We start from the raw sequence: 24,607 nt of genomic DNA, 5'->3' as shown, positions 1-24,607 counted from the left end.
AATGGGTTTTGAACCTATTTGGTTGATATCTTTCTTGTATCAGCAGCCCACAGATGAAGATAAAATGGAAGCACTGTACCTACCTTCAATAATATGTTTTCTTGACAACCCTCTTTCCGTTTCAGCTCTAACAAGAAAAAGAAGCAAATGACTTTGAGTGGGGATGTGTTTTTAAAAAAATTGCTGTTTCAAAAGTACAGAGGAATAATCATTTTAGATTAAATTGCTAATTTTATACCCCGTTCTTGGCAAATTCTATACCACAGGTTGAGGAGAGAAGGCTGGTGAACAATGCACTGAGCCCCTTGTCTTTGGAGACCCCAGGTGATGAATTAACCATGATTCTCATCACACAGTATCAATAATAACTCAGCCATACACACCCTGTCCGTACAAACTGTGACACATGGCTCAACATTTCCACCTTGCTCTTAACTAATCCCAAGCACCGCTACCCCCGCAACCCCCAAAAAAGCCTTGACATAAGTTTGTGAGCTGCTGAGAACACTGGCTTTTCTGAGAAAGGAAGCACATTTGGAAGTGCCTTTTGACTTGCAAAAGAAATTTCACAATTACTTTCTGTTAAAATGTGATAGGAGTCTTTCATACATCAGTATCCTAAGAAGACAAACACTTAACTAGGACTTTTGTGTTCACTGGCCATCCTCAAGCTCTGCAGTTAGAAGGAAATATGGTCCTTGAGTTTTAAAGTATTGATGAAGTGTTTCTTCAACATCACTACCTGTGGCAACCTCATTTTAAAACACAGTTGTTTACCATTTGCCTTTGGGGATTTTGAATCTTTTATAAAAACATTAGATAGTACTGTGTGTAGGAACACTTGGGTGGCTCAGTGGTTGAGTGCCTGCCTGCGGCCCAGGGCGTGATCCTGGAGTCCAGGGACCGAATCCCACATTGGGCTCCCTGCAGGGAGCCTGTTTCTCCCTCTGCCTGTGTCTCTGCCTCTCTCTCTCTCATGAATAAATAAATAAAATCTTAAAAAAAAAAAAAGATAGTACTGTAGGCAGTACTCAGCAACATAGCGCTTCTTGCAGAGTGTCTTCTTCCCTGTTTATTTCAAATGTATAGGCAAAGCTTTAAGTACCATTGCAGAAGCACCATGAATCAGAGCACAGATGACGTAAATCTACATTTCTCACAGGCACCATGTTGCTTGATTTTTATATAGCTGTTGGTAAGAATAAAAATCTAGATTCTTTCTGTCTTCATCGTCACCATAAATAGGTTCAAAATAGCAATAAAACATGAGTGTGCGTGTGTGGATACATTTTGATTAGAAGATTCCCAAGGCAATGTCTTCTGTCTCCAATTTTATTTTTAACTATGCCCTCTCAATTATAGGGAGGTAAATAAGGTTTTGTTTGTGGGTTTTTTTCTGTATTTTTGTTATTTGTTTTGGTTAAGACTCCATGGAAATATTTATGATTTCCGTGAAAAGGTATGTGGAATAGCTAGCTGGACTTCCAAGTTGTACTGAATCATGTGAGTACCAGTTCAAACACCAGTAGGCTCAAAAGAGGCCAATTTGTCTTGTGAAATTTGTTTGCATCCCACAACAGACAAAGGGCCTCTTTCATTTGCCTGCCAGTGAGTGCTATGGTAGCTTCCTGTTATTCTTCAAAAGGCGGTCCTTTTGACCAACATTTTCAACACCTTCTGCAGAAACCATCGGATACTCACATGTGGGGCCAGACAAGATATTTTTATCTTTGCATTCCATAGAAGTCTCTGAGTTTTGGCAGATTCGGACAGCTTTTCTTCTGTGATGCTATATGCTTATTTTCTTTTCCCAAAATTTGAACTCTATTTTGGAAATGGTTCTAAGTATGAGGTTGGCCTTTGAAAATCTCCATGAATTGCTTAGTGACAAGTGACCACACGCTTTACACTAATTTATTTGGGGCATCTTGCTAAAATTGAATCCTAGGGTAACTGCTATTTCCTTCAAGGCTGAAAAAAATAATCTTTCTCCTCAAACCAATTAATTTTAGTACACTAGACATAAAATGGTTGCCCAAAAGGATAAAAGCATGAACTAGTAGTTGCTTCCTGTCAAGTAGGGAAAAGAAAAGGTATTTAACTTACTTTCCACCCCAGTAGAGTTTGGTTGTTATGACCAGGCTGGACCTCCTGTATGTTAGACAAACATAGAGAAATATTAAATAAATAGTTATTATAGTGAGTCATATTAGTATAGCATCAGAAATAATTTATCGTGCCTATTTAAAAAAAAACTGGTAAAAAGATACATTTGTTAATTCGTGTCACTGAAATATTGGGGCAAAGGGAAGCTGGTGAGGAGGGACAGGAAATCTGATCCTAGATGAAGAGGCTGAAGGGGAGTGACCTTTCCCTGGAAGGGGCGGTGGAGGGCTGATTGGGGGGTGTGGCGAAGAGAGTGAGGGGTAGGCAGGGGAGGCAGGAATGGTAAATGAGAGGGTCAGTGAGTGGATTTAAAGCACCCACTAACACTTATTTAGCATCTGACATAACGTTCATTGAGTGTGAGCTTTCTGCCAAGGACCATGGGCCCGAGTGGCTTTCCAACCGTGTGACTTTCACAGGCAGTAACTGACTGCAGGGAAATAGGGATGATAAAGTACAGTAGTCAGTGAACAGAAGCAAAATTTGAGTGTTTTATTAAATTGAAATGTTATTGTAGGAAAACAGGCCTAAAATTTTTAAGTCATGGTTTTAACCACTTAACTCCTAAGGGAATGAAATGTGGAAATCTTGTCAGCAAATTTATTGTCTTCTCCAAACCACACCCAAGGAAGGGCAGGAAATGGCAATCGTATGATGATGATGGTGGAAGAGGAAACATGTCTTGAGAGCTACAGTCACAGAATTTATGATCAAGAGGCAGATATCAGTATAATTTGGTTTCTCCAGGTATGTAATTCAATTGAACTAGTCTAGGGGAAAAAAATCATTTGGGATTCAAAGGTGAAGACCAAACTTTGGGAGTATTTGAAATAAGGCATTTCTAATTCCATCAGCTGTAGAGCCGAAGCCTCGGGGCACGCAGGTATAAGAGCCTCACAAGATTAATGATAACCAATGGGGAACAAGGGTGACAATTCTGACAGCTTAGCTGCAACAAGAAAAATTTGTAGAAAATGTCAGCAATCCCAACCCGCTGAAGTTAATTCCCCGAAAAGTAATTTGAATCACTGTAATGGAAGCTCTACCGATATGTGCATCTGGAGATTACACACTGAGGAAGGGCTGATGCACTTTCCAGGTTAATCCATCAACCTCACGATACCCTGTGTAACAGCAATCTGCCACAGGGGAGCCAGGTCTCCTTTAGCAAACATTTTCACAGCTTCAACAAAAGGCCGGATGGAATATCATAAAAAATGAATGTAGTCCTCTGGATGATTCAGAGCAGCTGGGCCTTCCAAAGCTGCAGATCCTATCCATATAGACTTGTATTTGCAAAGTTGGGCTTTTTGTGAGATGTGTGGGCTACATGCATGTGCACACTAACGTGTATGTTCAAATAGCAGGAGTAGCCAGCAACCTGGCCAATTATCAAGGACTGTGATGGAGGCATTTTCAGCAACTCCTCTGAGTGGGTGGAGAATGAGAACATGAGTATCTTACAGGGATACAGCACAGCTTTCAAAACACTTCTGCACACCTTATCTCACTTTATCAGCATGACACTTGGTGAGCAATTATGCCATCCATTTTACAGGTGGGGAAATGGAGATTCAGAGAAGTGAGATAACTTGGCCCGAAAAGCACAGCAGGCAAACGGCAGTCCTGGGACCAGAAGCCAGGTATGCTAGTGGCAATTCCTTGTAGAGACTTGACTCCATGCTGTGGTGTATCTGTTTAGCAGTCTTGTAGGGGCAGCTGTGCACTGACATCAATATCCTGTAGCATGGGGACAGCTTGGGTTTTCATTCCTAAGACTGAAAGGCAGTTTGTAAAAGATGTATGTAAATCTGTTTTCTGGTAGGTGTATGCTCTGCAAACCATGGAAAGTGATGGTTAGATGTTCTCTGGGTGTCAGGGGGAAATGGCACCCGCAGTGACGCTCCTCTCCTACCTCCGGTGTCCTGTCAGCCTACACCTTGCTGCACAGTTCACTGGGCTGCTGGGGGACTCATCCCCAGGGTCTCTGTTATGGGCTGAATTGTGTCCCCTACAAAGACATGTTAAAGACCTAACCTCCAGTGCCTCAGAATGTGAGCTTATTTGGAAATAAGCTCATTAGAGATGCAATTAATTAAGATGGGGTCATACTGGAGTGGGGTGAGTCCTTAATCCAACATGACCAGCGTCCTTTTAAGAAGACACAGACACACGAGGGAAGAATGCCATCTGATGGCAGAGGCAGAGATTGAGTGTAGCTACATGCTGAGAAATGCCCAGGATGGCCAGCAAGAACCAAAGGCTGGGAAGAGGCAAGGGAGGATTCTACTCAGAGTTTCTGAGGCAGCACGGCTCTGCCCAAACCTTGGTTTTGTACTTGTGGCCTCCAGAGCTGGGAGGGAACACATTTCTATGGTCTCAAGCCAAGTAGCTTGCAGCACTTGGTTCCAGGAGCCCTAAGAAAGTGGTGCCATCCCTACTGGGGCGGTGATGGATGGGCCAGCCTTCTGAGTGGGAACAGAGCTCCGGCAAGGTGGAGGACGGGGCGGGGATGTGAATATTTTTCCATATTTAAGGTTGAATATACTTTTCTCCTTATATCCTTACAATCCCTGGAGTGGAGGTGGAGGAGCAGGGAGAGGGAGAAAGTGGGTCACCAATCCTTATTTGGTCATATCTCCACAAGTTTCTGGATTTCCGTTTCCACCAATACCACAGAGTTGTTTATTTGGCCAACAGCAGATCTTCCACCGGAGAGCTAGAGGGCCCCACACCTGCCCCGCGAGCTTTGTTTGCTTCTGTACTCATGTTGGGGAGGAAGCGACTGTGGTGGTTGATACGCATAGTGAAATGGCGGGGGCTGCCTCCCCACGCCCCCCAGATGAGGTTGCCACTGGCTTTGGCTCCAGCCCCTGAAGGAATGGGATGTGAGCCCCTCAAGGACAGCAGATGAAGCACTTTCTGGAATGCCCAGAAAATAGGGCTCCTGGCACATGGCAGAGGTGCTGCTAATTGTGTTCACATAGGAGAGCTTTGGGGCACCTGTCACAAGGACTTCTTTCTTCATCATTTCTTTGCACCTGGCATTGTCAGTGAAATGAACAGTGCACGTACACACACGTGTATAGACAGCTTCCTATCAGCGGCCTGCTTTCACCAAAGCGCCACAAACAGCACCAAGAAACCCTGAAAATGCCACTTTCTTTTATGCACGACTAGCTCATGAACATCTCCTCCCTCTCAACCCCACGGTAATTCACTGCGATCAATGACTAGTCGATACTTTTTGAAGTACAAGTAATGAACTTGTTAGTATTTATTTTCAAACAACTATAAATCATCTCTTTAACCAAGAATCGACTTTTTTTTTTTTGACAGCCTTTTGTTCAGCTGTCATGCAATTTTATTTTCCCTTCTCTGGTACAAAATAATAACAGGCTTTTAAAGGCAAGTATGTGATTAGGATGAATAAATGCATTACCTCCAGCCTTTCTTCTTGATGATGCTCCCCAGAATCACTTCAGCCCTGGAAGGGAAACAGATAATGGCTTAGGATATGGTGTCCTGGAAACGCAAGAGTCAATCCAAAACCACGAGAGCCATTCCTTGTTTGAACTCTCAGTGCCTACGTGTCCTGAAAATAGAAGCTGCTCTCGGCTAGTAGCACAGTTTCCGCTGTTTCTGCTTGTGCCTGCAGAATCCTGCTCCTGGAGCATTCCAGAAGCACCTGCCAAACCCTGACATGCTGGCAGGAGACCACCTGTGGTCCTGATACTAAGAAACAACAGAGTCATTTGGCAGTTTGGTGTTTTTGAACCACTGATCCCATATATAAATATCCTGCCTGGTGGAGTCCAATGGGAGTCAAGGTTTCCCTTCTGATTACTGTGGTCTTCCATTTCGACCAGGGAAGACGATGGGACTTTGCACCATTTAGACAGAAGATACTGACTCCTGGGTGATCTTACAGTATGAAAAAACCTCAAACAAAACAAACCATGTGAGGGTTTAGATGTCCCAAAGGCTAGGGTGCGGATGCAGCGGCCCACGTAGAGAACGTCCTGGGTTCTAGGACGAGGGCTGACCCAGATGCAAGCTGGAGGGAGATGTAGACAAGCATTCTTCCCCCATCCCTCCCCTGCTGCCAGGGGTTGGTGGTGGAGACATGTACTGAAGACACCTCCACTCTCTTCTCCCCTCTTCCTACCTGGACCCAAAGTCAAGGAGACTAAAACTTTCTTGTAGATCCCTCCCAGTCAGACCAATGTTGTGAGAAGCGGCTGGGCCCTCCGAGGCTTTGGGAATGTGGAGATCCACGGACTTAGCACACTGTTCACCAGAGTCCTAGAGACGGGCCTGTCAGGCAGTCTGTCCGTGTGGACGACAGGTGGCCTAGGTGCTCCAGTTCTCTTCTGAGATGTGTTTGTCATGCCAGGGCATGGGGGTCATGGGCCTTGAGGCCTCCCCAAGGGCACACTGCCCACATGGTCTGACCGAGCAGTGAGTCCTCCTGTCTTAGGGCTCCAAACCTGCCCTCAGTAGAGCACAGGAAGGTTGAAGCTGGTGTGACTTCTCTAGCAGAAGCAGCAAGGTCCTCTTACAGCCCTCTCTCAGCCCTCCCTGTCCTCTGAAGGGGGTCTGAAATGCCCTCCTATGAAACAGACTGAATTTCTTGGCATCTTTGAGGACCCCCTGTTTTAAATGTCTGGCCTACTTGTCCTGCTAGGTTGAGGGATGGGCCTGCCAATAGGAAAAGCAGCCCCTGGTTCCCTGTATAGAGGACCCTCCAGGTTCCCTCAGGGGGTGAGGAGCTATGAGATGTGGTTATAAAATAACAGGATGAGCTTGTGAATGACCACACTGGAATCTGCTCGTTTACTTCCTCACTCCTATAGCCAACTCACGTTTCCAGACCTCCACTGCCACCACGCTGGTCCCAGCCACCTCTGCCCCTCGGGTATCCCAACCCATGGCCACTGTTCTCGGCCATTCTTCACACAGGGGCCAGGGGCAAGAAGGTCTGGGTGGACAGAGAGGACCAGAGGTGGTCAATAGCCCCAGCTCTGAAGATGGGGGATAGAGAACAGCAGAAAACCACACTCTCAAAGCGTGTGGGAAGGGCACACCCTTCTCACCACCTTCTCAGCAAACATCTGGGCAGACTGTTGGTACCAAAAATGCCACTTGAGGGGACGCAAACAGGCACCGACTTACTTTCCAGCAGCATAGACTTCAGCAGTGTCAAAGAGATTCACTCCACTTTCGTAGGCAATTGTCATCAGCCGTTCAGCAACCTGCAAGAGGACGTGGAGGTGAGCAGAAAAGCCCAATGTTTTCCCACCCGAGCAAGCAACTTTGTCTCCGGTAATCTCTCAGAACACTGGGGGAGACTCGCTATAACCGCTCCTTGTTGTTCTCAGCTGTATCGCAGAACAAAACAAAAGAAGATTCAACCGGACATATGTGGCAGCACTGTTTCCTTTCCCTCGGACGTCGACTAGGCACGGAGGGATTTCCTTCAACGCTGGGCTAGGTCAGCCCTCGGGAGCATGGAGAGGTGAGGTGGATAGAGCCTCACTTCTCACGCTGCTTGGAAGATCTGGTTTGATGACCTTCTCCACAGCATCCTAATCTCTCTGACGAGGGGGAATCAGCTGTACCACTGGCGACTCCATTTCTCTTTTCCTCCTGTCTCTAAGCCAATAGGTTCTGGCAGCTGGGTGACTCCTGACCTAAAAGCCTGTGCCTCTTTTCCTCCAGGCTTCGTGGGCTGTGCTGATGAGCCAGAGATGAGTCGGAGCCATAACTGCTGTAAAATTCATGCCTCCCGTGGGCCCACGAAACCCCAGCCACCATCACAGGGCCACCTGCCAGCTGGAGGGTAGAGAGGCAGCAGTGAGCTGGCTCAGGGGCATCCGGCTCCCCACTGCTCCGCTTGCAAATACATCCCCATGCTCCCCCTTAACTTCCTTTGTGCTGCCGGATGCAAGGGTGCCAGGAGCACCACCACGGCCAGAAGCAGCAGCCCGAGGGCCAGCCAGAGAGGGACGGCGATAAACAGCGGGGGAGACGACATTTTCTCATTTGGCTGATGGACTTCTTGGCTAACTGAAAATTAATACAGCTCAGGAATAATTAAAATCGATTTTCCCATTTCGTTTCTGAGTGTGCGCTACCGTCGCTTCATCAGCAGCGTTTCCAAGACAAACTCTTCCCCTGTTGTTTTTAAAATCGGCGAATCGAGAAAATTAGTAGGCTAGCCAGAGGGGAGTCCACGCTCATCCTGCGGAATACTGGCCCTCAGAATGCAACTGCTGCTTTTACGCATAATTCCATGCAATTACTGGCTACCATGACGACGTTCACCCCAAGTAGAAATTAGAAGTTAAGACAGGCGTAGTGTCTTTCCCATCACGACCGCTCCACGTTTCAGAAATTACTGGGCTCGCGCGGCGTGTTCTCCGTGCGCTTGGTCGCATCACATACGAGGGGATCGTTACCGGGGAACGTGCGTCCGGTTGCCCGCAGAGGAACCGAAGGGTAGGCCGGAGAAGCCTGGGTGGAGTCGGCCTACGCGACGGCTGCCACGTGCCTCAACCGTGAGAGGTCGAGGCCCCAATGCGGAAGCGCGGCCGCTGACCCAGGAGGCCTGTTTTCGGGCCTCGGGCGTACCGCACGGCTTACAGGACAACGCAACTCGGGCGAGGTTCCCCGACCGCTCCGCTATTTTCGCTTTTTCATCCTCAAAAATGAAGACGACCCGGCTCAGGCCCCCACCACAGGCCTCGGCGGAAGCGGAAGTTCCCGCTGACATCCGGGCGGGGCAGGCGGAAGTAGCGGGGGGTTGGCGGGAGGTCAGGTGACACCTCTGGGCCAATGAGATGCGAGGACGGACTCGCTGAGGCTTCTGGGAGCACGTGTCCTCGTTCTTCTCACAGAGCTGCTCGAGACGTGGCAGGCGTCCCCGGGGTTGGTGTCCTGAGCAAGGCTGGCGCCTCCGTGTGGCTCCCCCTGCGCCCCCGCCCCGGGATAAGGTCGCTGTGGAAGGAGCACGGGGCCGCGGGAGCCCTGGGAGCGCGGTGGGCCGCGGACGGAGTCCACCCGGGGGCCGGCTCTCCGGCTCCACTTCGCGCGGGAAGACCAAGGTGACTTTCCCGGTGCGGGTCAGGCCAGCTTGGCCCGCGTGTACTGTGGCGTGCGGTCCAGAGCACCGTGACTATCCTACTAGGTAAGAAAACGGAAGTAAAACTCTGAAGACCAAGTGCTGGAAGATGGCGACCTTTCTGCACTTGACCACAGTCAAGAAATAGGACACGAGTGACAGCTCTCTTCTTGGTCTTGGGATGAGGCCGGATCATCCCACGGGAGGCGCCTCACGGCAGGGCCTAGGGTGGTATTTGGGCCCTTCGCTGTTGGATGCATGGCCGACTTCGCCCCGTAATGGGGGCACCGCCAGCCCCCGAGGCAGTCACAGCCCGGTCATGCCGGGATTCACAGTTTGCACCTGCTGTGTGCTGAGCCCGTCGGAGGCAGAGGGAAGGCCGAAGACCTGGGAAGGTGATTTCGTCGCGATTGGCCTGCGTTTTTTCCCTCGCGGAAATGCTTGCGCTCCAGGTGATTGAGCTGCTGGCGGGGCTGCGGTCTCCCCTGGGCCTCCCCGGCCTTCTCATCGCTGCGCTTCTCTCTGCAGGACCCCCTCCTCCCTCCCCGGGGACGGGGGGGCGGGGGGGAGGTCACAGCTGTTCTTTAGAAGGACAGCAGCTATTTGGTGACAGCCTTACCGTGCGGCTTTTGGAATTGTAATGGTCAAATGAGGGGTTTCAAAGGCCAGCCTTGCACACTCGGCCCCGGGCAAGCTGGGCTCATTGCAGCGGAGAGTGGAGACGGCGGAGAGGAGAGCAGACATGCAAGGGGAGGTGGTGCCCTTAACAGCTGGCCCCTCTGCGCCTAAAGCAAAGGTATTTTCGTCTTTTTCTCCTGCAGCGAGCGAAACAGGCAGTAGAAGGTTGTGCGCTTGCTGGACACAGTGGGTTCTTGATTTTAGATCCCGCTCCCTGTCACCTACTTTGTGTCTGACCTACGTCTGTGGCCACGGTTTTGCTGTTTGTGGACTTGCCTCTGTGCCTCTCCATACACGCTACCTGATGCCAGTCTGAGGGCCCTGTGATGACCAGCCCAGATGTTCCTTCAGAACCGGAGGACTCACTCTCTGGACTGCTGGGAAGGCTGCCATCAGATGGCCCGCAGCTGTCAGTTCCTGCTGGAAATTGCTGTTGACTAAAGGCAGTGCCTAGGCCAAGGCGAGACCTGCTTCCCAGGGCAGACTCTCTCCAATGACCGGTCACACAGAGGATATAAATACCCAGTCCTCTTGCCCCAATCTGGGACACTCTACACGGCCAGCTCAGCTCTGGAGCTCTCCATGGGGTCAGCCGTGGTCATGGCCAAGACTGCAGCATGGCCTGACTTTCTAATAACTGTTCTGTGTGCTAACCTCCAGTGTGATCTACTTTCCAAGGGATCCCCCATGTGACAAACTCTATGGTGACCTATGCCCACTATGGGGGCAGGCATTCAGACGGAGAATGTGTGGATAAGACGCCTACCCCCAGGATCTAGTAAATAACACTGGTGACTTTGGGAGCTGTGGAAAAGACCCTCTGTTCCCGCAAGCTTCTCCCTAGGAATGATAGTAAGAACTACCTTTATAAAGGGCTTGTTCTGGGCCAGGCACCAAGCTGAGCACTTCGTAGGCATCATCTCATTAATCTGACTCGTGATCCTGCTGAGTAGGGGCTATCACCTGCGTTTCACTGATGTGGCAACTGTTAGTAAATGTTAGTAAATCCAGTGGCAGAATGGGCTGCATCCCACTGAGTGTATCTGCTCAGACATTATATCACAGATTCCTCAGTGGTGTTGCAGGAAGATAGAGAAGGATCAGAGGGACTTGAGGACATTGTCACTGGGGAGTTATTGATGCTCAATGCCTGCATGACTTACTTATGCCATGACGATATTCCTTAAAGTCAATGATAAGAATATCACTTTGGTAAGCACTGTTTTGAATGTATAAACAGAGACTTAGAGAACTTTTATGGTAAATAAATTCTTACAGCTGCCATTATTGGGTGTCTGCTTCCTACCAGTCAAGGGTTATATAAACATTTCATATGTATAGCATGGTTCATCCTTTCAACAGATCTCCACAGTTAAACTTTATCATCCCATTTCACATCAGAGGGACTGAGGCTCAGAGAGGTTGGATCTGCTTGCTCAAGCTGAGGTGAAATCCCATGCTAAAAAGGAAAAGTCCCTGCAACTGATCAGTTGGTCACCCCAGGTGGAGCTAAAACACACACACACACACACACACACACACACACACAATGAAATCTTCTCATAAAGCGACTAAATATTAGTGCCAGATTGGTTTGTTCTCTAACAATTGGGCCTGCACAGATAATAGATTGACAGCCTCAAGGGCTATTAATAGTCTGAATGTGAAAAATTCAAGAAGCAGGATCGAACTGAAAATAATCTTTGATTCAATCTTAACCATTTCCTGTGATTAAAACATTATCCTTATAAAATGCCAGGACCCCAAGAATACTTCCACTACACAGCTTTACATTTTCTTCAATCACCAAAATGGAAGCCAAGGTAACTTACCTCATCTGAAATTTGACCTCCAAATGTCACCCATGTTCCTAGAAAAGAATAAATATTTGCACATTATTTATAATCATTTTTCTAATATTATGCACAATGAGAGGAAGCACTTTTTCTTACAGGGCTACTTCAGTAGGCTGTTCCCAAAGGTATCCAGATAAGGGGAGTGTCTGGATGAAGTTCAGCCTTTCGCCTCCCCTCAGGAAATACTGCCGTAGGAGTCTGCATCCCTCTGCAGGAAGGGATGCCTGTTTGCACTCCAAGACCTCTTATATGCTAATGGCAGCCCTGGCCTACAAAATGCTTTTCCTTCTGATAGAGGACCATGAATGATAGTGCAAGAGTACAGCGCTACCAAGCCTGTTTTGGCTGCACAGGCAATTTTCCTGAAGCCACTCATTCTGAAGGTACAAGGGAAAAGGTACATGAAGCCACCATTTCTGAAAACGAAGGTAAGACCTTGTGTTAAAGAAGGGCTCTTCCTTTCTTCATCTCCAACGAGGGACTCTGTTTTGTATTCCCTATGACCTTTCAAAAGGAATCCTCTCAGATGTCCATCCAGTCCCCACTTTCACCCCCTGTAAGTGACAATGAAGCACCTTTTCTGTTATAACCCGCTCCTCTGGAATGGAAATCTCTGTTGGTTTGGGAGTGGATGCAAGAGCTGGAATGAGGATTGGGAAGATGGGGAGAGAGGCATAAACAACAGCCAATTATTTGCATTTGTGAAGCAGCAGGGAAGCAGACACTGGTACTTGCCATGCCATTCTATGGTCACCACCATCATTCATTCCCAAGTTGATCCATTTTTTTTGTTTTTAGCCCTGATTATATGCTGGGCAAAGGCATTACTCCCGGGTGCTTGGGACAGTGAGGTAATCGACCTAGTTCTTTTCCAGGAGCTCAGTTTACAATACTACAAAGCTAGACTGAGGCAAACACAAGGCAGTAAGGGAGAGAGTGCTCTATCTAGACTGGAGGGTGATGGTACTCTAGAAAGACTTCTTGGGAGAGGTGACACTTGAGATGAGTTGCAAAGGAGGTAACTGAATGATGAAGGAAAGAACAGGCATTCCAGGTCTGGATAGGAGCCCAAGCAAGGTAAGAGGGTGACAGGGATCAGCGTGGGGTGACAGACGTCAGCACGTGCTGACAAGCTGTGGTGGGCCACTAAGCAGAGTAAGACAACATGATGCAGAGGTGAGGGGGCGGGGTGGACAGGAGCGAGAGCCGGGGCACAACGGGTGCTCGTGGCACATACAGAGGAGTGTGTTTGGAGTCATATGTTTCGTGTTTTGCAACAGTCATAGTCAGCATTTATGAACACCTTACAAATGCTGACAGTACACTAAGAAATGTCTATGCAGTTATCTCTAATCAACTTAGCAAACTTATAAGGTAGTTGTGTTATCCCCACTTCCAGGTGAAGAATCTGTCAACCAGACTAGTAAGTGAAATACCCAGGATTCCCCAAACAGGCCTGGCTTCAAGAAGGCGATCCTTTTTACTACATCTCACTGCCTCGTTAGGATATTTCCAAATTAATTACGGCATTTGGATTCCATACTCCGTAGAAACACGCTGATGTAATTGTACCTTTTCTCTTCTTAGTTCTCAGGAACTATAACAAAAGTAGGATACAAATTGTTTTACCGTTCCACTGACATCTCCAGAAGTTACTGATGGGCAGCCCACACTTGCAGATTTGTGTTGTCTGGCTAGAGCAATGTTGACCCTCTTGGTATTTTAATAAATTTTGACTAAGGTACATAATTTAAATAATTAGGAAATTTTTCTTTAAAGTATCTGATTCCCAGCTTCTCTTGACAACAGAAGGCTGGTGTCCCCCCCAAGGCAGACATGCCCTGAATCAGAGGGGCAGTGCTCCCTGGGGAAGGGTTTCACGCTCCCTAGTTCATGAAAGCCCACATACCTTCCTGTGCATCCCACACTGGAATCAAATAGCAGTTGTTAGTTACTGCTGGGTTTTTTCCTTTTTTTTTTTTTTAACAGTAAAGTTAAGAAAAAGGTGAGTTTGTGTATCTCCTAAGAAAGAGATGAGTACCCCCCCCCCAAAAAAAAGATAGGAGTGTGCTTTTTTGGGGAGCTTGGGGAGTTGGATGGGAAGGCTATTCAAACAAAGAACATGCACAGAAAAATAACAACTTAAGGCACCATAAAAAACCAGTCATGACCGGTGTACCGGAAAGATGGGTGTTGAAGAACTTAATGGATTGAAAAAAATGGTAGCGTTTGTTTTTGAATGAGAATAAAATAAGCGATCTCCTGTGAAATGTAGTTCTCTGTTAAAGAAAAAATTGCCCGGGCATCAAAACCTTTTTACAGACAATGCTTTTTATAAGAGTCTCTTTTGAATGTAGCAGAAATTATGTGTCCAGAGCATAAACAAGCATTTGCAAACGTTAGCGTAACCGGAAACATAACCAGAAACATCGTAGCTCAGCATGTTACAAATACGGTTGAGAACTTTCAAGATAAGTTAAATTATTGGTGGCACTTTCTGTTGCAGCAAATGAGAAGACGGCTGTGAATAATTGCAGACCATTAGCTCTATTTATTTGTGATGGGGGCAGAATTTTGGAGGGGTCAGAGAGCTTTTAGACAAGGAGTCCCTGAAAGGCAAAACATCAGGAAATGGCTTACTTTGCATTGAGCAAGTTTTCAAACCATGGGATGTAGAACGCACTGTTCCAAGTTCCAAGTGTTACTGCACACCAGGCTCTCAACAGAGGATAAGGGTCGATGTTGGATTTGTCAAGCCACAAATCCGAGGTAGCAGTATTTGGTAGGGGCATTATACCTAAGTCCATTAGTTTCATCACTCATTAGGAATCGCTTTGGGCTAAAAAGCTGAAATGGGACAAGTAATTAGTACCACGAATTAGCTATTCTTCTGTATCTTGGAGCAAAATCAGGTCAGTGTTGGTTGATAAATTTCCTGGCTTCCTTGTGCTGTGATACTGCAGAGATTTCTTTTAACTGTTCATGTCATGAGAGGAAATACTCTTATCTCCACTTAACCGCAAAGATTGGCTCAAAGTTGCAAGCTTCTTACTGATACTACAGTTCACTTAGACCTTTTGAATATTTTTCTATGGGGCATTTGCAAGTTGTTTGTGCAAATGTCTCATTTGCTTCTCTCAGTCCTGGCAAAATTGGAGTCTTTGGGAAATTCATTTGGTTAGGAATAACATCATCTACTTTCTTAGGTTGAAATCAGTTTCCGGAAATGAAAATAATAGTTTGAAATTCATTCTCCCAAACAGGGCCATTGAATACTGGATTTCAAACTTAATGAAAAGAAACTGGCATTATTTAGCTTACCTTTCTTAATTTTTATCTTTTTATTTTTTTAAGTAGGGTCCACGCCCAACATGGAGCCCAGTGTGGGGCTTGAACTCACAATCTAGAGATCAAGACTTGAGCTGAGATAGAGAAACCCTTAACCAACCGAGCCACCCAGGTGCCCCAGCTAATTTTTGATAGTACAAATGAAGGACTATGATTTAAAGTTATTGCACAGTAGTACCAAATGGTACCAAACACTGAATATGATAATGTTGAAAGCTGGAATTATACACACATCTTGGAGGAATCACCTTATTGGCAAGAACCATTTACAGAGATGTGATCCGTGTTGGGAGAGCCTACGTTTAGGAGAAGCTTTATCCCAAAATGAATAAAAAAAAACCCCTACCTATCACCCCCACTTGAAGTATTTAATGCTATATTCCGTATACCACAGTGAATATACGTGGAGCCTGACTGATATTTTGGTTCAGAAGAAATCAATGTCAGGCTTCTGATTTCACATCAAAGCAGTAATGAATTTGTGGGGAAAAAAACCCCAGAAATCATTGTTTTTCTTTTTCAGTTAGTTAAAAAATATTTAATATAAATAGAATATGGGTATCATATATACATTTACATTAAATTACATGCCCATGCTATAGCTTAGCAAAAATAAAGAATGGTGCCATTTCTGGAACCCTGTTATTCTTACGTTCTGCTTACTTTGTTCAGGTCTGCTACCTCCCTGGTTCTTCTGACATTTCCTACTTATCTTACAGTTATTTGCTTACAAACTTTCACATTTTTTACTAGGGAGTAAGCTGTCTGAGGGTTAAAATTCTACTCCATTCATCTTATGTGCACAGCCCTAAAAGGTAAGTCAGTCCTTAGTGGATGGTCAACAAGTTTTCATTAAATTAGGCTGAATTGCCTTTTTGACTGTTAATCTACAAAATACTGGGAGAGTTTCCCACCAAACATGTTTATTGACTTGTAGAAACATGAGTAATGCTTGTTAACAGCTCTTCTGGTCCCTAGGTGATTGATGTGTTTCTCCCTGCCCCCAGGAACCCACCTAGCCAAACCAGCCAAAACCCCTCCCTGAGAAGGTACAAGGGAAGGTCCTTCTCCCAGACTGCAAGGCCCCCAGTGAGGAGGGGGTGGGACCCTATAGGCAGAGTTCACCAGCCACCCCCAATGAAGAGCTAGTGCTTATAAATAGGACCTGTACCCTTCTGAGGGTGAGAGATCAAACAGCAGCCTTCCAGACAGGAGAACTCTGCTTGTTTGATTTTACTCTTTACTTCTCCCCTCCAGAAGATATAAAGTGGTTTATTAGTTAATAGGATTCTCAAAAACTCTCTGTGACAAGTTTCTTAATCATTTTCTGCCTCTAATGAGAACATGCCTTCTTGAGACCTAGTATAGTGTATGATTATTTCACTGTGAAATCTCAAATTAGTGGGATGTTACTTAGAAGATAATTTTACTCAACTGACACTTGTTATTTCTAGCCTTTCAAAAGCAGAGTAGAAAGAGAACTTCGAATTGTTACTGTCTTCTGATAAAACTCCTTTATACACCAAGGAACATATGCTTTGAAAATCTGTTTGTATCCAATGCATAAAGCTACCATGGCATAGAAAAATGATTCAACTGTAAAAAAAGAAAACTGCTTTGCACATGTATGCCTGTGCGCACTGCGTGCACACTCACTCCCCCCTCCCCCCCCACTATCTCAGTTACTTAGTTGCCTTGTTGGTGGTTTACAGGATGATTGCTTCTTGTTATTCAGGAGATATGTTATCATTTAATAACCTCCTTGATTGAGTATGAAGAGATATTTAGACATTTAGATGTAATAATGTTCGTTCAAGTCAGCTACCTCACTGGCCCTTTAACATCCAGATTATCATAGTGCAGTTAATCAAAACCAGGATATTTTTTTAAAAAGCAAGATATTAACATTGGTACAGTACTGTTAACTAAATTGAAGGTCCCTTCTGAATTTCAGTGTCTTTTTCTGTCCCAGCATCCTGTGCAGGATCCAACATTGCATTTAGTCATAATGTCTCCTTAGTCTCTCCTTGGATCCATGACAGTTCCTGAGTCTTCCCTTGTCTTTCATGACCTTGACATTTCTGAAAAGTACTAGTCAAGTACATTGTACAATGTCCCTCAACCTAGGTTTGAACATTTTAAGGTTAAGGATTTGGTGACTTTCTTTTATATATTGGAGTTTGACCTGCTTACTGTTTGAGATTTCTTTAATAACTATTAATAAGGGAATGATTAATGCAATTGTAATATTTATTATCTATTTAATATTTATATATGTAATATTATATATTTACAGTAACTTTTCTGTACTCTTTCATTCAACTAGTATTAATTGAGTATACCGTGTACTTAATTACCAGAATACACCATTGAACAAAACTAAAAATTATTTCTGGAGATTTATAAGGAAAAATAAAATAAGAAAATTAAATATACAATACTTATTTATGAATGTTAATTTTGTAAGTAAAATATAAAGTACATAGTGCTTACTGATGAATGTTAAAGTCATTTTTATAAGGCAGGGCTAGGGTATATGAAATGTCAGGGAGTGAGCATTGAGATTTTAGATAGGGTGGCCAGATGAAGTTCACAAAGACAGTGGCTTTTGAGAAAAGATCCAAAGAAAGTAGAAGAGCTCACCATGCAGCCAACTGGAGGAAGAGTATTCCAATTTCAGGGTGAACTATGCGGAGCGGGGCTTGTTGCATGTTCAGGGTCAATGAGGAGGCCCATGTGGGCAAAGAAGAAAAAGTGAGGTCCAAGGAGTCAGAGAACAAATCATGTAGGGTCATTAGTCTGAGTCTGAAACACCGAGCACCAATTAGGAGGCTGTTGTGATAATACAGGTGAGATAGGACAGTGGTTTGGTTTCAGATTGTAGTAGTGAGGATGGTGAGAAGTACTTGAATTTTAGATACTTTTTGAAGGAGAGCCTATAGGATTTGCAGATTAAAAGGATGTGGAATATGAGAGAAGGTGAGACTTTAAGGACAACAGCAAGGTCAAAGGAAGGGGAGAATGGAGAACTAGTTCAACACATTTCATTGTGGATTTAACAATTCTTGTTTTGCAAGTAGAGCACATGCCAACTCTAGGTAGTCAAGGCTGGCCAAATGGTCAAAGGGTATTTACTGTAGAAGTGTGTAGAGTTACTAATCTGTTACATCACTGAAAGTTTACGGTTCGAGATTCAAACCCCAGATCTCATTAACCTTAGACAACTCACTGGGCAAAACTAACGTGTTCATATCTCATTTGTATAGAATTATTCCTAGAGAGGGGTGGAGTTGGACATAGGTGCATCCCCCCAAACCACATTGGAAAGCAAGAAACCATGTGAGTCCAAGACTGATATGGAGGAGGGGGGACTAAGCTATTAGCTATCACCTGAGATCAGGTCCAGGGCCTTACCCAGCGTGCACTTTCCTATGTGAGCTTTGGGCTGAGTCTTCTGGGAATGGAACCTTTTCTCATGTCCTTATCCCTGGGAAATCCCACTTATTGTTCAGTATCTAGCCTCAGAATTCAGTGCTGCAGGACACAGTTCCATAACACTTCCCTTGATGAGTCAGAATGAGTATTTTAGTGTTTTAGGTCCCGTTCCAACCTCTTGATTTCTAGTTTCCTTACACACAAAATTTGGAACTTCAAGCTTCCTTCATCTTTATGATTTTATGATTCTTTGGTTGGATTTTGAGGGGAGAAGTCATCACCCCATTCACTCTTCTCCTGCCACTTTGAACAAACCAGTCTTACTGTACTGACAACATTGCTTTTGTACCTAGCTAATTTATTTTCTCATAGGACTTTCCCATCAATTATCCTGAGGGCAAGGACGAAGTTTAATTTTTTTAATCCTAGCCACTGAAGTGGAGCCTGCATACAGTATGTACTTAATAATCCATTTGTTGAATCCATAAATAAACATTTTAAAACCATGGACATTCTAGCCCTAGTAAGAAGGGGGTCTCTAACCCAAGAACATGTACAGCATGTTGGTTGCTTCCCTCACTCACTACCCTGGATGAGTGGTTTTCAGTTCTGGCTGCACATTTGCATTGACTGGGGAGCTTTAAATGGTGGCCTTTAATGGTCCATCACTAGATCAGTTAAATCAGAATCTCTGGGGACAGGACCTTGGCATCAGAATTTGTAAAAGGTGCTGAGATAATTCCAATTGCAGCCAGGGATGAGGACCATAGTTCTAGACTCTTCCCATGGTGAGATTTTAGTATATCCTCCTTTTCTTTATACCTGTGTGGCTGCTACAGATCAACTAAATACTGATCTGTGTCTGTGTGCCTGGGATATGGCTCAAGATCCTGTCTTGTTCCAATGGCACAGACAAAACGTTCTTCCTTGTTCTGGTTTTGCATCTGTTGATGTTTTCCACAGAGCCTGGCCCTTATTTTTGGATCCAAGCTGCAGCCTGGTTTTTCATTTTTGGCTTCTAGTGTATTGCTAATGAGCATCTGGCCCAAGTTAACAAATATGATAACAACTTAGCCTTTTCTTTTTTGATTACCTCTTCTTGCAAGAACCAGTAATACCACTCCAGCTCTGGGGAAAGCGGGAGGTTGAGGGGGTGCTTTCACACCTGCACTTTAATAAATGAGCTTCAAATAGCACTGAAAATAGGTAAGGAAGTGGTAAAGGCCATGTGGAAGAAAAGTGGGCTTTCAGGCAGGTAAAGTGCAAGTAGTATTCCCATTTATAGGCAACTCTGTAAGATCTGAAGAATCTCCATATTTTATAGATGAGGAAGCAGAGTGGTAGAGAAGTATCTTTCCACAGTTGGTTAGTTGTGGGGTGTCCAATGCCATGGTCTCTCCCAGCCCCATGCTGCTTTCTGGTAGTGATGCCTTCCCCAAGGTCCCTCTACTCTGTTCCAGACAAGTGGTATGTATAGTGTGTGCTCTAAATGCTTGTAATAATACCCCGCTTTCATAAAACAACCAAGGTTCTTTCCTCTGCCAAATGCCTCCTCCACTGAACCTTCCTTATAAGTTTTACACCAGTTTCTGCCCCCAAATTGCCACATCTGTGAAGAATGGCATACACATGCCCCCAGTCTTCTGAGCCACCTACATGGTCCCACGTTTTCTCAACTCAACCTGAGGACAAGTTTTAACTTGTTTTCCTATAAGCCCTCACACACAGAACCTTTCTGGGCTTTAAGCTCTCAAAGCCTTATGAACCTTAGAGCCAAGGCTAAGGGCCAGGCAATAATGAGGTGTGCCTGTGGTTGAAGGAATTCTGGGGCAGGGTGTACCGGCAGGCAAAGCAGTGGCAAAGGGGAGCTGGTCTTAGACTAGGGCCAGGTTGGACTTCCCAGAAAAACCTATGAAAAGTTGAACCCTGGGGCTTCTCTTAAAGCCTATGTGTAGCCTTGAAGTTGTGAGGGTTAAATGGCTGGAACTGACATTAGGTTCTTCATGATCCTTATTAAGAATGTACAAATATTTGATATTTTCCTTCTTTCTTTGATTTAAAGTTGTATGTACTTCAGTGTCAAGGGATACTGCTAGGTCCACTCTAAGATTTGTTATAGGGCAAATCTGCCTGGAACCATTTTGTTTTAGTTTCTCCATGAATCTGATCAGTAAAAGTTTAAAGACAAGAATGTAGCGGTGGAAGTATTGGATGCAGGATGGGGGCATGAAGTTTAGAAGAGGCGTTATAAGGCTGAACTGTGGGGTTTGCATTACTTAATGGGCTGTTGTGAACATAACACAGGAATGAAATTTCACTACCCTACATCTTCCATCAGGAAACAATGACCCACTCCCCACATTTAGATGTCTGAGTGATACATAGTAAGAAAACACTATTGAGGTGCCTCAAAAAGTTAAAAATAGAGCTACCCCTTATGATCCAGCAATTGAATTACTAGGTATTTACCCCAAACATACAAATGTAATCATCCAGAGAGGCACCTACACCCCAATGTTTATAGCAGCAGTGTTCACAGTAGCCAAACTATGGAAAGAGCCCAGATGTCCACTGACAGATGAATGGATAAAGAAGATATATATATATAATGGAATATTACTCAGCCATCAAAAAAATTAAATCTTGCTGTTTACAATGTGGATAGAACTAGAGGGTATTATGCTAAGTGAAATAAGTCAATCAGAGAAAGACAACTATCATATGACCTCACTCATATATTTAAGAAACAAAACAAAGGAGTGTAGAGGAAGGGAAGGAAAAATAAAGATGAAATCAGAGAGGGAGATAAACCATAAGAGACTTTTTTTTTCATAAGAGACTCTTAATCATAGGAAACAAACTGAGGGTTGCTGGAGGGGAGGGGGCTGGGCAAATGGAGTAACTGGGTGATGGACATTAAGGAGGGCATGCGATGTAATGAGCACTGGGTATTATATACAACTGATGAATCACTGAATTCTACCTCTGAAACTAATAATACACTATATCTTAATCGAATTTAAATAAAATTAAGTTAAAAATAAATCCATAGCTTAAGCTCCTTAAATTTCCTTACCTAGATATGACTCCCAAATTGATTGATTTAACACCTTGAGCCTATTAAAAGTTAAAGCCAAGAAGATTCTTAGGTGAGTTTTTTTCCGGTATGTTTTCTGTGCCCACACTATTGAAGTGAATATTATAATTTTTATAACCGGAAGCATTTAAAAAAATCATTACTTCACTGGGAAATCCATTCATAAACAAGGATTTCAATAAATTATAGCTCTTCCTCCTTCTTGAACATGAAAAAGAGGCAGTGTTTATATTTTGTTAGTATTCTATATTAAGTTTCTTGGTTAAAATTCCTCATATTTTCTCATATTGATAATTACATGAAAAGACTTCTTCCGGTGAAGTTTCCAGGGCACTTATAACCACCATGCATCATTCATATACCTTATTCATTTTATTCTTTGGAATAACTCCTGTAAGAGATATACAGACTAGTTACTATAGGTGAAATTAATTTAAAAAATCTAATAAAATTAGATTAATTATCTAATTTATTTTTAAAAAATCTAATTAGATTTCTACTATGGGACACCATGGCTATTTAGCTGGCAGTTACATTTTTTATTTTAAACAAATTATTTTAATATAGATTATATATATTAATGTTATATATATACAGAGATACATAACTATTTTTTTTGGATTTATCTTTTTCTTTCCACAGAAGTTACTATGAATGAGAACTCTAGAATATAAAGAGTTCTATGCCTACATGTAGATGTAGACATATAGATATGTCATCTGTATCTATATTTATCTCTATTTTTTTTTAATTTATTTTTTGCCTTTCCACAGAAGTTACTATGAATGAGAACTCTCTAGAAAACACTGCTGTCAAGAAGTCTGAAAGTTGTGGCCTCCTTTATGTTTTACTTCTAAAAAGTTCACATAAAATCTTTATCTTAGGGATATATTTCCTTGATAGTTAGTGAGTTCTTGTCCTCCCCAACAGTAAGTTTTGAATAACTCTGGTGTATCTGTACATAAAAACCATGAGGTGTGTTCATAGGACTATCAGGATATGCTAGAAAATAAATTTAATTCCATGGTGAGGCAAAGAAACTTTTAGTGAAAATAAGATGAGGGTAATACATTGTAATAAAGAATGAAAAATATTTTATGACAGTCTTCAAATTTTACGTGTTGGACTCTGAGCTTGATTTTATAGTATTAAATGTTAATATTTAATATTTTAATTATTTTAATTAATATTTAATATCCCTACTTCCTAATGAAAGTCGGAATACAAAATGACCCACTTATTTTTTTTTTTTTTACTAAGTTTTGAAATGTTGAGAAATTAAAACTTGAGGAAATATGTAATGGGTAACTTAGGAAAATTTTAAAGATTAAAAAGTCTCCAACCCGGTTACAAATTATAACGCAGTTTCATAGATTTATGGATTTACATAAAAATTAGCTTATTTTACCTATGCCTGATGGTTACTGTCTTTTTTTCCTTCAACCTGTAACATCCGTTTCTTAATGGAAAATTTGTAGCTGTATCAAGTGGATGGGGTATTTTTGCATCTCCCATAGAACTGTGCATGGAAGTTTTTAATGCACTTATTTTCTAAGTGGCAGAGATCTTCCTTTTTCAGAAGTTATGTATAGAAATTTATGTTAAAGAAGAAAAATGAAGCAATACTAAATCAAAAGCATGTTGCTATATTTGTAGTCTTACGAGATCCCATTTAATCCAAATTCTACAGAGAGTCATTCTCCTCTGAAATGGCTTTTTATACAATACTATAAAAAAGTAATTAGAGTATGGGAGAAGCCTGATCTGGACACTGATGTTCCCAGCCAGGCTTTGGCTTTGAGGTGATGGCAGTAGAGCCGCATAGTCCCAATTTTACAGGAATGGAAGGAAGTTACCTAAGATACTGTATGAAAAGTCGTCCAGAAATTTAGGTAACCAGAGATACCAAAGAATATAAAAGTAATATTTTCTGTCAACAACATTTTGGAATATTCTCAAACACAGAAGACAGACCTTCTTGAGACATTTTCAAAACTACTAACATTTTCAAAACTAGCATAATCTGTCTCCCCAGAGACCATATAAAACTCGGCACATAGGAGGAGCTTGTTAAGTGTTTTATTACCGAATGAATCCAAGAACAGTGGACAAGAAATGATCAGTGTAGAAGTAATGTTCATTAAACTTTTTTATTGCCTGCTGATCTTTTCTTCATTAATTCCTTGCTTGGAAACAAATTAGATTCCAGCTATGGCCTTTGTGAGTTAGTAGTCTGGGTATCCAATTACCACTGCTCTAGTATGTATATGAAAGAACATTCCAGAAGCAGGCTGGAGGTTGGCATGGGTCTGAGAACCATTATGGTAGGATAACACTTGCATTTGCCTTCTTAAGCACTGATAGTCTCGCTACTTACTCTTCCTGCAGCACCAGGGGCTCTGGTTTCAGGAAATATGGAGAGTATTCCCAGAAGAAGAAACTGCTGGGGGGAGCAAAAATATCTCCATGGTGACTTTCCATCTTTGGTCATTTTGTGGTTAGTTAAGAACCCTAGGGACTACTCACTATGAAGGACTAGAACTGTCTACTAACTAGGGAAGAATACATCATCTTGGTGAAGAATGTGCCACCAAAAGATCTGATGAATACAGTGCCTCATGGTTCCTGAAGGTCAGGTGGAGATCGCTGCCCACGCTCCACAAGGATAGGGAAAGATCCATCTTATTTATCACTGTCCCTCCTGTACTGAGATCAGAGCTCAAGTTTGCAGGTCAACTCTCTCTTGGGTCCTGAAATGATTTCTCTAATTTTTCAACAATCCTAAAGGGTAGGTGCTCTCATTTCCTCTCAGTTACACCTGAGATTGAGTATGTCCATGGATAAATAGATTCAGCTTGGAGACTTTACTCGTCTCTACAACGAATGATAATACCCACTCCAGGA

The 24,607-nt window shown here is 43.5% G+C and overlaps 1 protein-coding gene across 4 annotated transcripts in view; it reads right to left on the bottom strand.

The window, feature by feature from the left end:
* Nucleotides 1-24,607, bottom strand: part of KCNAB1 (potassium voltage-gated channel subfamily A regulatory beta subunit 1) — a 332,464-nt gene that overhangs the window by 65,815 nt on the left and 242,042 nt on the right. For all 4 annotated transcript variants that reach the window (XM_055321088.1, XM_055321090.1, XM_055321089.1 and 1 more), the window contains exons 3-7: nucleotides 11,800-11,837; nucleotides 7,342-7,421; nucleotides 5,609-5,653; nucleotides 2,107-2,151; nucleotides 84-127 (exon numbers count right to left, since the gene is read on the bottom strand). In XM_055321088.1, the coding sequence (XP_055177063.1) occupies nucleotides 84-127; nucleotides 2,107-2,151; nucleotides 5,609-5,653; nucleotides 7,342-7,421; nucleotides 11,800-11,837 (252 nt within the window). The remainder of the gene's footprint in view (nucleotides 1-83; nucleotides 128-2,106; nucleotides 2,152-5,608; nucleotides 5,654-7,341; nucleotides 7,422-11,799; nucleotides 11,838-24,607) is intronic.

The sequence above is a fragment of the Nyctereutes procyonoides genome, unplaced genomic scaffold, assembly GCF_905146905.1.
Source record: "Nyctereutes procyonoides isolate TBG_1078 unplaced genomic scaffold, NYPRO_anot_genome, whole genome shotgun sequence".
NCBI lineage: Eukaryota > Metazoa > Chordata > Mammalia > Carnivora > Canidae > Nyctereutes > Nyctereutes procyonoides.
This window is presented reverse-complemented; position numbering and strand designations above follow the sequence as displayed.